This window comes from Petromyzon marinus, unplaced genomic scaffold (genome assembly GCF_048934315.1).
Source record: "Petromyzon marinus isolate PM22_M1 ecotype Great Lakes invasive population unplaced genomic scaffold, UKy_Petmar_22M1.pri1.0 PM_G_Scaffold_91, whole genome shotgun sequence".
Lineage (NCBI taxonomy): Eukaryota > Metazoa > Chordata > Hyperoartia > Petromyzontiformes > Petromyzontidae > Petromyzon > Petromyzon marinus.
Window position 1 is genome coordinate 455,454 of NW_027423048.1, and position 12,536 is coordinate 467,989.

Genomic DNA, 12,536 nt, shown 5'->3' on the forward strand with positions numbered 1-12,536 from the left:
TTTCTAGACAACAGGGTATTGCATGTCAGGAATCACATCCTTTACAGATGGGATTAAATCACACACACAAACTGACACACACTGACACACACAGAGGATTCATAATGGTTGTCTCTCTCTCTCTCAGGGGATTCATAATAGCTCTCTCTCTCAGGGGATTCATAATAGCGCTCTCTCTCTTTCTCAGTGGATTCATAATGGCTGTGTCTCTCTGGGAATTCGCAATGGTTAAGACGGAGACATCGAGATGCTGGGTTTCCAGCTCTGGGTCCATGTGTATCAGCATCTCCTTTGGCCGCGCGTCTCTTCAAGGAGGGTCCTGGCGGCATGGCCTCGCAGGGACAATCAGAACACCCAAGGCAACGAAATCAACAGGACGTAGCAAACAAAGACAGCCCGGTCAAGACGGGGAAACGTTTTAATGTTTGCATTCACGCTCTCGAGCATCCCGGCGGAAGCGGCGAGAAGAAGCGATTCACGGACCGCCCTTAAAAGCTGGGGGCTATGATCAAGCGCTTGGAGCCAACGGAGAAAAACAAAAAAACCGGGGGTCCAAATTGGTCAACGGTGGCTTCCCCTAATACAGGTTTTGTATTTATTTTGGTGTTAGATCCCTTATCAGTGACTACACTCAGACCTGTCAACCCCTTATCAGTGACTACACTCAGACCTGTCAACCCCCTATCAATGCCTACACCCAGACCTGTCAATCTCTAATCAATGGCTACACCCAGACCTGTCAACCCCTTATCAGTGCCTACACCCAGACCTGTCAATCTCTAATCAATGCCTACACCCAGACCTGTCAATCTCTAATCAATGCCTACACCCAGACCTGTCAACCCCTTATCAGTGCCTACACCCAGACCTGTAAATCTCTAATCAATGCCTACACCCAGACCTGTCAATCTATAATCAATGCCTAAACCCAGACCTGTCAACCCCTTATCAGTGCCTACACCCAGACCTGTCAATCTATAATCAATGCCTACACCCAGACTGTCAATCTCTAATCAATGCCTACACCCAGATCTGTCAATCTCTAATCAATGCCTAAACCCTGACCTGTCAACCCCTTATCAGTGCCTACACCCAGACCTGTCAATCCCTATTCAGTGCCTACACCCAGACCTGTCAACCCCTAATCATACAAACTCCACTCACTCTCACTGTAGAATAGGGGGAGATAGAACAGGGGGGAGATTATACAAATTATCAGACAAGCTACTTCACGTGACTTTCAGCCACGGATTATTCAATGCGCATAACTGTAGTTTGCGGCTACATGAACCAACTGTTCGATCAATAAAACACAGACACAAGACCATGTATTATTAGGCCCACCCTAGACTCACTGGACGTGTGCGACCCACTCGGCCCAAACTCAGTCCGGTGGTCGTCTGGACCTTCATTGGTGTCTACGCCTTGGTAATTGAGACGTTAACTACTTTACCTGATATACAGGAGGTCGTGGTTGTAATTACTGGTAAAAGCATCTCAGTGTCTTGGGGTTCCCTCCCAGTTTCTTGCGTTTCTCTCCCAGCTTCCAGAGGGGCTCTGCGTCGTTCTGCTGGGCTCGCCCCGCATCGCCTCCTTCACCCGCGCGGGCAGCGACTCGAAGAGCTCTTCCTCCACCACCAGCCCCCCGCGCCTCAGCTCCGCGCACTCCCCCAGCTCGGCCGGCAGCTCCGTCAGCCGGTTCCCCACCAGCTCCAACCTGCGCAGCCTCCTTAGCCTCCCCACCTGGCCGCTGAGTTCGCACAGCTCGTTGTTGGCGAGCGCCAGTGTCCGCAATCCCTCGCACCGGAACAACTCATCGGGCAGACGCCGCAGGGCATTGTCCGACAGAAGAAGGGTGCTCAGCTGAGTCAGCAGCCACACGTCGGGCGGCAGGGCAGCGATGGCGTTGCGGCTCAGGTCGAGGACGCGCAGGCCGTGCAGGTGGAGCAGCCCCGCGGGCAGCTCGCCCTCGATGAGGTTCCCGTCGAGGAAGAGCGAGCGCAGGGCCGGCGACCCCGCCCCCGCCGCGAACCGTGGGACGCTCACGAGGGCGTTGTCCGAAAGGCGCAGGACGGCGAGGCGCTCCCAGGCGGCCGCCGGCAGCGACGCGTCATCGCCGTCGCCCAGCGAGCGGAGGCCGTTGCGGGACAGGTCGAGGTCGCTCAAGCGTCCCAGCGCCAGCAGGGGCCGCGGAAGCTCGGCGGGCTCCAGGCCGCAGCGCGTCAGCCGCAGCGTCTCCAAGCCGCGCAGCTTGCTCAGGGGCGCCGGCGACTCGAGGCGCACGCCGCCGTTGTCGAGGGCGAACGCGCGCAGGCCGCCGCCAGCGACGGCGGCCAGGCCGGGCGGGAGGCGGGCGACGCTTGTCGTCAGGCGCAGGCCCCGCAGGCGCCTGAGGCCGCCCAGCGGCTTAAGGAGCGCGGGCGTCAGGGGCCCCTCCAGGGACAGCTCCTCCAGGTGGCGCATTTCACGCAGCCAGCCCGGGACCTCCGCCTTGACCGCAAACTTCACCTGCAAGAGGGCGCGGGGGGGGCGGACGCCGCGAACGGCAACGGTGAATATCGGTCCCCGACACTGCGACTTAAATACATTTGGTGGGGGAGGTGACTTTTTGGTGATGTCACGGCCGGGTCAGTGGAGCCGAATGGACCGCTCCGACCGACCCACCCTCGCGCCCGCCCGCCCATCCACCCACCCACGCACCTCCAACTGGTGCAGCTCCTCGCTGAGGAAGGCGAGTGCGCGATTGTCAACGCTCACGGTGCAGTTCAGCAGCCGGAGTTGGTGCAGGTTCACCAACTGCACCACCGCCGCCCCCAGCGCCACCCCGTGCATCGAGTCCAGCGTCAGCACCTTCGGTGGGGGATTGGGTATGAGGGTGAGTGAGTTGGTGGGTGAGTGGGTGTGTGGGTCAGTGGGTATGTGGGTGAGTTGGTTGGGCGAGTGGGTGAGTTGGTAGACGAGTGGATGTGTGGGTGAGTGAGTTGGTGGGTGAGTGGGTGTGTGAGTTGGTGGGTGTATGGGTGAGTGGATGGGTGTGTGGGTGAGTGGGTTAGTGAGTGAGTGGGTGTGTGGGTGGGTGTGTGCGTGGGTGGGTGTGTTGGCGAGTGAGTGGGTGAGTGAGCAAGTGGGTGGGTGTGTGCGCGAGTGGTTGGGTGGGTGTGTGGGTGAGTTGGTGGGTAAGTGGGTGTCTGGATGAGTGGGTGGGTGTGTGGGTGAGTTGGTGGGTCAGTGGGTGTGTGAGTTGGTGGGTGTATGGGTGAGTGGGTGGGTGTGTGGGTGAGTGGGTTGGTGAGTGAGTGAGTGGGTGTGTGGGTGGGTGTGTGCATGGGTGGGTGTGTTGGCAAGCGAGTGGGTGAGTGAGCAAGTGGGTGGGTGTGTGCGAGAGTGGTTGGGTGGGTGTGTGGGCGAGTTGGTGGGTAAGTGGGTGTCTAGGTGAGTGAATTGGTGGGTGAGTGAGCAGGTGGGTGGGTGGGTGGGTGCATGGGTGTGTCCACGGGCACCTGTATCTGAGTGAGGCGGTATGTGTCCACTGGCACCGCTGCCAGCTTGCAGAGGCGTAGCTCGCTCTCGCCCTGCGCGTTGATCTCCAGTAGCCCCGTCAGATGCGACAGGGTCCATGCTTGATCCACGTTGACCTGCCTCAGCTTATTTTCGCTCACCTGCAGCAGCAGCAACAGCACCAGCAGCCAAGCGTGGATGGATTTTATTTGTTTCAGCAGCGAGGGCCCAATGAGCCGTACCGCCCCATGTTATACATATGTAGTGAGCAGCTTCCGAGACACATCGCGTAGAGGCCTTCTTATTTATTCTCACACTGGACGACACGTATATGTAAACATCTCTACGTAGCTACACAACCCCATCGTCGGCGTCCAACTACACAGTTACTTGACTTAGCGCAGCCAGGACTCAGGACCCCCTCATGTACACCCCGGTGCGGCCAAGCCCCGCCTCCGGCCACGTCCCCTTCCAGAATCTTCAAGCAGGTTCCCGGAGCTTGCGGTCTGACTCAGCCTTTGACCTTTACTACCGATACGCCCCCCCCCTTATAATTAGTCATTACATAACTTGCCCATAACTATAATTACCCCTCCAGGCTGACAGGTGGCACCCTGTCATTACACATAGACTAACACGGCCCATAGACTCAGACAGAGACCCAAAGACTCAACATCCCCCCATATAGCCTCGATGGACTGTTGGGGCAAGTGCTGTTAGCGAGCACCGATGCAGGCCAGGCCAGAACGGCACACGAGGGGGTGGGTGGCCAGCACCACGCTCACCACACAGAGACCCACAGTTTGTTGTCCTAACCCCGCATCTCAGATCAGCGCGGTCGGCTCCGTCCAGTGTACGGCGTGCGTGCAGCGCACAGCGTGCTCTGCGAGTGGCTTCTCCTCACCTCGGACAGGAAGACGGAGAACTTGGATGCGTAGCAGGGGTCGTACTTGTCCACTAGGTGCAGGAGGAAGGCGAAGTCGTTGCGCACATCCGGAATGTCGTCCACCCCCGTCTCCTGGCGCGTCTCCGCGAAGCTGTACTCCTTGAGCCTGCAGTGTCAGCGCCCCCCCCACCCCCCAGCACAGAGAACTCAGTGCCCGTCGACCCTTGTCCCGACGCGGAAGATCTCCCACGAAGCCAATAGTAAAACGTTACATTTAGATCTTTGTTGCAGTGTCGCCGTCCGCGCTAACCGCGTCTCCACGATCGCCGAAAAGCCCGTAGGCCAAAGCCAGAAGGCTGCCAGACGGCGATCCGGTGCCACACAACCGCTCTGCGGCAGCACCGCCGCCCCCCCCCCCCTCTCACCTGCAGGTCACCACCCAGTAGACGACGTAGGCACAGGTGAGCGCGTAAACACACATCGTGGTCGCGTAGGCCATCCACATCATGCGGAAGATGCGCCACAGCCCGTGGACGCAGTAGAAGTTCCCGTAGCCCGTGATGTACTCGCCTTCCACGCAGTGGATGTGGTAGCGCATATTGGGGCAGGCGTAGCCGGTGTACGCGAGCACCACCAGCGCCTGCAGCAAGCGGGCCGCCGTCTGCAACACGTATATCCTGTGGAGCCCGCCGCCCGCCTCCGTGTGAGCGCGGAGTTTCTTCACCTTCTCGAAGAGAGCCTTAGCCTGCTCGCCCTCCTTCTTGTCCAGGATGCGATCATCCGATGGCGTCCGCCGGTCCTCGCTCTGCCCCGGGGGGGACCGGTCGGGTGGTGCGGCCTCGCCGGGGTCGACAAACTGGACGGAGGGCCGGGGCGGTCCCGGTGGAGACTCAGGAGGCAGCTTCTCCATGGGGATTTCGCCGGATCTCGGGTCGCTGCGTACGTGGGGTTGCGTGGACATCGGGCAACGCGTCATGACGCAGAGACGCACAGAGACCCATAGAGACTCACAGAGACCCTTAGAAACTCAGAGACCCATAGAGACTCACAGAGACCCGCAGAGACCCACAGAGACCCATAGAGACTCACAGAGACCCATAGAGACTCAGAGACCCATAGAGACTCACTGAGACCCATAGAGACTCACAGAGACCCATGGAGACTCACAGAGATCCTTAGAGACTCAGAGACCCATAGAGACTCACACAGACCCACAGAGACCCACAGAGACCCATAGAAACCCACAGAGACCCATAGAGACTCACAGATACCCGCAGAGACCCATCGAAACTCACAGAGACCCGTAGAGACCCACAAAGACCCATACAGACTCACAGACACCCACATCATTACGCACATACACACGCACACAAAGATCCCCTGTATAGCCTTAACAGACTGTAGGGGCAAGTGCTGTTAGCGAGCACTTATGAAGGCTGGAATTGTACAAGAGGGGGTGGGTGGCCAGCACCACGCCTGGTCGCCTTTGTCTCCCCAGTGGCGATGTTTACCAGGTACTCATTTGAGACCGAGTCGACCTAGGGGAGGCCCAGAACTGGTTCAGATAATCGTCGCTGGTCTTGGCCGTGAGCGGGAATCGAACCTGGGTCGCCGGGTTCATAGCGCAGGTCGATAACCGCTTCACTACCGCTCCCCACAAAAACAAAACAAAGATCCCCCGTATAGCCTTAACAGACTGTAGGGGCAAGTGCTGTTAGCGAGCACCTATGAAGGCCGGAACGGTATACGAGGGGGTGGGCAGCCAGCACGACGCCCGACCGCCTTTTGTCTCCGCAGTGGCAATGTTTTTATTCACCACACCAGGTACTCATTTGAGGCTGAGTCGACCTAGGGGAGGCCCAGGACCGGTTCAGATAATCGTCACTGGTGTTGGCCGTGAGCGGGAATCGAACCCGGGTCGCCAGGTTCATAGCGCAGCGCGCTAACCGCTACACTATCGCTCCCCACAAGGCAACAAAGTCGCACACACAGACACGCACACAGAGACACACACAGAGACACACACAGAGGCAGACACACACACAGGCAACAAAGACGCACACAGAGACACACACAGGCAGACACGCACACAGAGACACGCACACACAGAGACACACGCACACACAGGCAGACACACACACAGAGGCGCACACAGAGACACACACACACAGACACACGCACACAGAGACACACACACACAGAGACACACACACAGACACACGCACAGAAACACGCACACAGAGACACTCGCACAGAGACTCGCACAGAGACACGCACTCAGAGACACAGAGAGACACGCACACACAGAGACACACGCACACACAGAGACACGCACAGAAACACGCACACAAAGACACACACACAGACACACACACACACACACAGAGACACACACAGAGACACAGACACACACACACAGAGACACACACACAGAGACACACACACAGAGACACACACACAGAGACAGACACACACACAGAGACACACACAGAGACACACACAGAGACACACACACAGAGACACACACACAGACACACACACAGACACACACAGACAGACACACACAGAGACACACACACACAGACACACACACACACAGACACATACACACACAGACACAACACAAATGTCTCCCCGTGTAGTCTCCCTGACGGGCTGCGTGAGGCTGACAGACACACACAGACACACACACAGACACACACACAGAGACACACATACAGACACACACAGACACACACACAGAGACACACAGACACAGAGACACACACAGAGACACAGACAGAGACACACACAGAGACACAGACACAACACAAATGTCTCCCCGTGTAGTCTCCCTGACGGGCTGCGTGAGGCTTACAGAGACACACACACAGAGACACACCCACACACAGAGACACACCCACACACAGAGACACACACACACACAGACACACACAGACACAGAGACAGACACACACAGAGACACACACACACAGAGACACACAGACACATACACAGAGACACACATACAGACACAACAACAACAACAACCGCCATTCGCCACTAAGTGGCGGTGACGTCACCACGACGCTTGTGCCAGGCTATGTGCACCCTGAGGCCACATGAAGTGTCGAACGCCCGCTGGCAGGAGGTCACGGGGCAGACCGAGGTGCCACGGGTCGACTGACTGAGATGACTGGCTGATGCACCACCTGTGCCCCCTACTGTGCCAACCTGCTGTGCTTTAGCCACCCGGCGCTCCGCTCGCTGTTGTGAGCGTCGCTCCTCCGCCCTCCGTTGTTGTTGGAGGGCGACTGCCTCCAACTGCCCAGTAGCATCCTTCACGAGCCTCCTCCACAGAGGCCGATCTTGACACCGCTGGTACCAGTCATCGGCAAGTCCACTCAGCTCCACGTCCTCCTGTACCACATCACTCCATCTCTTCTCTAGCCCGTGCCGCGCCCGCTTAGCCCCCTCAATCCGGCCAAACAAAAGCTGTTTCGGCATGCGGTGGCTGGGCATGCGGGCTACATGACCCAGCCATCGCAGCCTTGCCTGCCGGAGGAGCTCACCGATGGGACCCTGCCCAGATCTTTCAAGGATTTGTGAGCTCCTCACACAATCCAGTCTGGTTAAACCCAGGATGGATCGTAGGCAGGCCAGCCTAAATGTTTCTAACCGGCGAAGATGTTCCATTAGGGGGTCCACGTTTCGCAAGCGTAGAGAAGGGAGGGAATGACCGTGGCCGAGAAGACCTGAAGCTTAGTGCGGAGCGACAGACCAGGTAGCTTCCACACAGCGTTACGCAACCGATGAAAAGATATTGCCGCTCGACTGATTCGGAGTGAGACCTCTGCTGTTAAACTGGAGCCAGTCATAAGCACACTGCCCAGGTATGGGAAACTCTCCACTCTCTCCACAACTGCCCCATCACCGATTGGGAATTGTGGGGGTGGAGTGTCCGATGGTACAAAATACCCAGGCAGGTGCTTAGTTTTGGTGGGGCTGATGGTAAGGCCCCACCTCTTAATGGCACGCTCCAGTCTCAGCAGCAGCGTCTCCAACTCCTCCTCTGACTGAGCAGCTATTACCAAGTCATCAGCATACATAACGTGGTTGAGCAATAGGGAGCCATCCCTTGACCGCACCCGGGCATCGATTAGCCTCCCATTATATCTGTACCATATGGAGATTCCCCCGGTACAGCTATTGAAGGCTTCACGAACTACGTGGTCAAAATAGATGTTAAATAATGTGGGAGCCAGAGGACATCCCTGTCGCACCCCAAGGTGTACAGGGAATGGCTCTGACTCCCGGCCACGTAGTTTTACCCGGGCCCGCTCACCATCATGAAGGTCCTTAATGATCGTGAGCAGAGGTTCGGGTACTCCAAAAGCACGAAGAACGACCCAGAGCCCAGGCCTACTGATGGTATCATAGGCCTTGACCAGGTCAATAAAGCAGAGATGTAGGTCTTGTTGGAATTCCCTACACCTCTGCTGTAGCAGACGGACAGAAAATATGGCATCTGTGCAGGACCGCCCTTTCCTGAAACCGCATTGGGGCTCCGCAAGCCTCTCCTCAGCGTGCCTGGCAAGGCGATGCTGAATAATCCTTGCCAGGACCTTTCCCGGCACACTGAGGAGTGAGATGCCCCTGTAGTTGTTACAGTCTGTGCGGTCCCCCTTCTTAAAAATCACTCCATCTCTTCTGGTGGTCCCCCTTCTTAAAAAGGGGGACCACCAGGGCATCCTTCCAATCCTGCGGAACCCGTCCAGTGGTCCAGAATGTTGTTATGATGTCATATAGGGCAGTCTGTGCACAAACGCCACCCTCCCTCAGCATTTCGCTTGGGAGATCATCTCTGCCCGCTGCCTTTCCTGGTCTCAGACTCCGGATCGCCTTCAATACTTCCTCAGCAGATGGCACCTCAGCCAGCCACTCACAGGGGGTGACTTCATCCAATATTTGAGGCACCGCAGCCTCAGCAGGGTCATCCTCACTTTGTGCCACGATGTTTTCCTGGCTGAGGGATTTTCCCTCCCCCAGGACCTCACAGAAATGCTCAGTAAATCTGCGAACCTGTTCCTGGGGGTCGGAAATTGGATCACCGTTTTTTCCCCTAATGATGGTAATAGGTGTGGCGCTGCAGGTTACTTTTTTGATGGAGTTAAATAGAGATTTGTGATCACGGGCCACTGAGGCAGACTCCATCTCCTCAGCAACCCGCGACCACCACCCATCCTTGCAGCGCCTCACGGCTCTCCGAACCTCCGAGCGAAGGCTGCGGTAAGCCTCCTCATTCTCTGACGTGGGATTCTGTAGCCGATGACAGTGGGCCTGTCGCTTTTTCTCAACCATCGTGAACAACTCCTCTGTCATCCAGGGTGTCTGGGGAGGTCTGGACCGCGTACCCAAAGCAGCCATTGCAGCTGCATGAGTCACAGTCCTAAACCTCGCCCATTTACCCTCGACATCAGGAGGAGTCGGGGACGATGCCAATCCCAGCCGCAGGCGATGATGAAATTCTCGCTTGCAACTTTCATCAGATAACTGAGACCAGGCCACTTTAGGTTGGAATGGGGTCCTGGGTGTACACCCACCACCGGAGTGGAAGAATGGCAGGCGCATCTTACAGATGACTAGTCGATGGTCAGAGGGCAGATCAGCTCCACGGTAGGTCCTGGTGTCAAGGACATGGGCTCGCATTCGCTGGTCCGTCACTATGTAGTCCAGCAGATGTTCTTGCTTGGACCCGGCATGCATCCATGATGTTGTGTGGATGCGCCGATGCCGGAACAGCGTGTTGGTAATTACAAGCCCATGGGCTGCACAAAAATCTAGCAGCCTCCTACCGTTGTTATTGAGCTGATCTGGCCCATGCCCTCCAATCACTCCAGACCAGGTGCCAGTATCATGACCAACTCGGGCATTGAAGTCACCCAACATGATGACTCTATCCCGAGGGGCCACTTTAGCCAGCACCTGTGACAGGAGGTCATAGAAGGCATCTGACTCATCGGCTTTGCCTGCATCCCTCCACGGATGTTCATCTTCGGTGGGGGCATAAGTAACCACGACCACCATTCCTCGCCTCCGGTTGATGGGAATGCGAGCCCAAAGTAGCCTGGGGCTTACAGCTTCCCACACCTCACCGCCACGCTCCCACGCCCCCTTCATTCTTTTGTTCAAAAGAAGACCCACACCCTGTTGTTTGGCAGTCTGCTGCCCCGAGTAGAGGACTGTCCACCCCTCATGGTGGCAGGAGCCAGAGCCGGTCCACCGGACCTCCTGAATGCCGCATAGATCCAGGCGGTACCGGTCCAGCTCCCGACAGAGGAGTGGCAGCCTCTCCTCTGCAGTGAGCGTTCGAACATTCCACGTGGCCAACCGTAGTGACTTTTCGTTGTTTCTGGAGTAGCCCCGAGGGTAGGTATTCAATCTCCTGGCTCCGCCAATTGGGGTTTGGCCAGGAGACGTCATAGACGCCTGGCCCCCCGGGGCCTCCGGCACAAGCTTAGTTGCTACATATTTCAGTTTAATTCGTAGTTTCGTGGTAATTAATTGAAGGTGGAGGGGTTACCAGCCCCTCGCACCCGTCCAGAGCCCCCGTTTAGCCCCTGTGGTGGACACATATGCCATGAGGGGAGGAGCCAATCAAAATTGGATCTCCCCCCACAGCGCTGTCCACGACAGAGTTGCCCGTCCGGCACCGCGAGGAGGTAGGGGTTGTTTTGCCGGACAAAACAGACACACACACACAGAGACACACACACAGACACACACAGAGACACACAGACACACACAGACACAACACACACAGACACACACAGACACACACACACAGAGACACACACACAGAGACACACACACAGAGACACACACATAGACACACAGAGACACACACAGAGACACACAGAGACACACACACAGAGACACAGACACACACAGAGACACACACACAGACACACACACAGACACACACACAGAGACACACACACAGAGACACACACACACAGACACACACACAGACACATACACAACACACACAGAGACACAGAGACACAACACAAATGTCTCCCCGTGTAGTCTCCCTGACGGGCTGCATGAGGCTGACAGAGCCCGCGCGTCTTTGTGGACCTCAGGCTGAGGGCGAGAGGTCGGCTCCACTCTCGCACTCACCGCCCTCGTTGTGTCGCTCGCTCTCGGTCACGATTTTGTTTTATTATAGTCGTAGTAGTTGTTATTACAGTTTTAGTTATTATAGCAGTTCATGTTTTTTATTACTATTGTAATTGTTTATATTATTGCTGTTGTAAGTTGTTGATGTTATTATTAGTGTTATAGTTATGATTGTAGATGTTGTTATTATAGTAGTTATACTTATGATTATAGATGTTGTGGTGGTGGTTGTTCGTCTCCTCAGAACACACAGCCGCCTTCTCCCGCCAAAACGCGACACTTTGGTGGTGGAGGGAGAGGGTCGTGTGGGCGAAACCAACACGGGCAGCGGGCGAGGGAGGGGTGAATGTAACCGGCGAACTTAAATTGTTTTAATTTAGGGGGGTACACAGCAAACTCCACCTTTCACTAACGCCAGCGCGCCCCTCTTGCTTCTTGTCGCTATGGATGAAATAATTAAACATCAAACAAATTCGCTACATTTATTCAGCGCGTCTTGAGTTTTGATGGTTTTCATTCCCCTCCCCCTCTTCCGGGCTATGCTTGGTATAGTCTGAAAGGCAGCAGCGCCTTATCTAGTCTATGCTATTTACCATGGGCCTTAATCCGGGCTATGAAATAAAGTTCAATGTCACGTGCAATGGAGCTGACCAATTAAAAAACACCCCCAAAATATCAACACCACGTGACTCCTGGTGGGAGGGGGGTTGCCATCTTGGTAAGGGAGAAGCCACCACACACCCCCTTACCCAAGATGACCGCCCACACGTTGTTTGACTGGTTGTTGGGGAGAACCTCTGATAGCCAATAGCGACTATTAGGCGACTATTCACACTCGACTATTGCGGAGCTGTAGAAGCCCATCACGCTTTTACCCCGTCGTGGTCTTTGCGCAGGCAAAGTGAGTTCTCAGGCCCGTACGGGCGTACAGCCGTTTCAATATGGGCAAACAACAATACAAATCCGTGTCGATTTGTTTGTGTTTCTTCCT

The 12,536-nt window shown here is 56.0% G+C and overlaps 1 protein-coding gene across 1 annotated transcript; it reads right to left on the reverse strand.

Annotated features, from left to right (window-relative positions):
- Window positions 1–400: 400 nt before the first annotated feature.
- On the reverse strand, window positions 401–11,803 carry LOC142922066 (volume-regulated anion channel subunit LRRC8E-like). Its single transcript, XM_076063206.1, has 6 exons — window positions 11,546–11,803; window positions 4,810–5,319; window positions 4,403–4,550; window positions 3,501–3,659; window positions 2,701–2,850; window positions 401–2,508 (listed from the first exon to the last, which is right to left on the reverse strand). The coding sequence occupies exons 2-6, from the start codon at window positions 5,292–5,294 to the stop codon at window positions 1,498–1,500; spliced, it is 1,953 nt and encodes a 650-aa protein (XP_075919321.1). The 5' UTR covers window positions 5,295–5,319; window positions 11,546–11,803; the 3' UTR covers window positions 401–1,497.
- Between the last annotated feature and the right edge of the window lie 733 nt (window positions 11,804–12,536).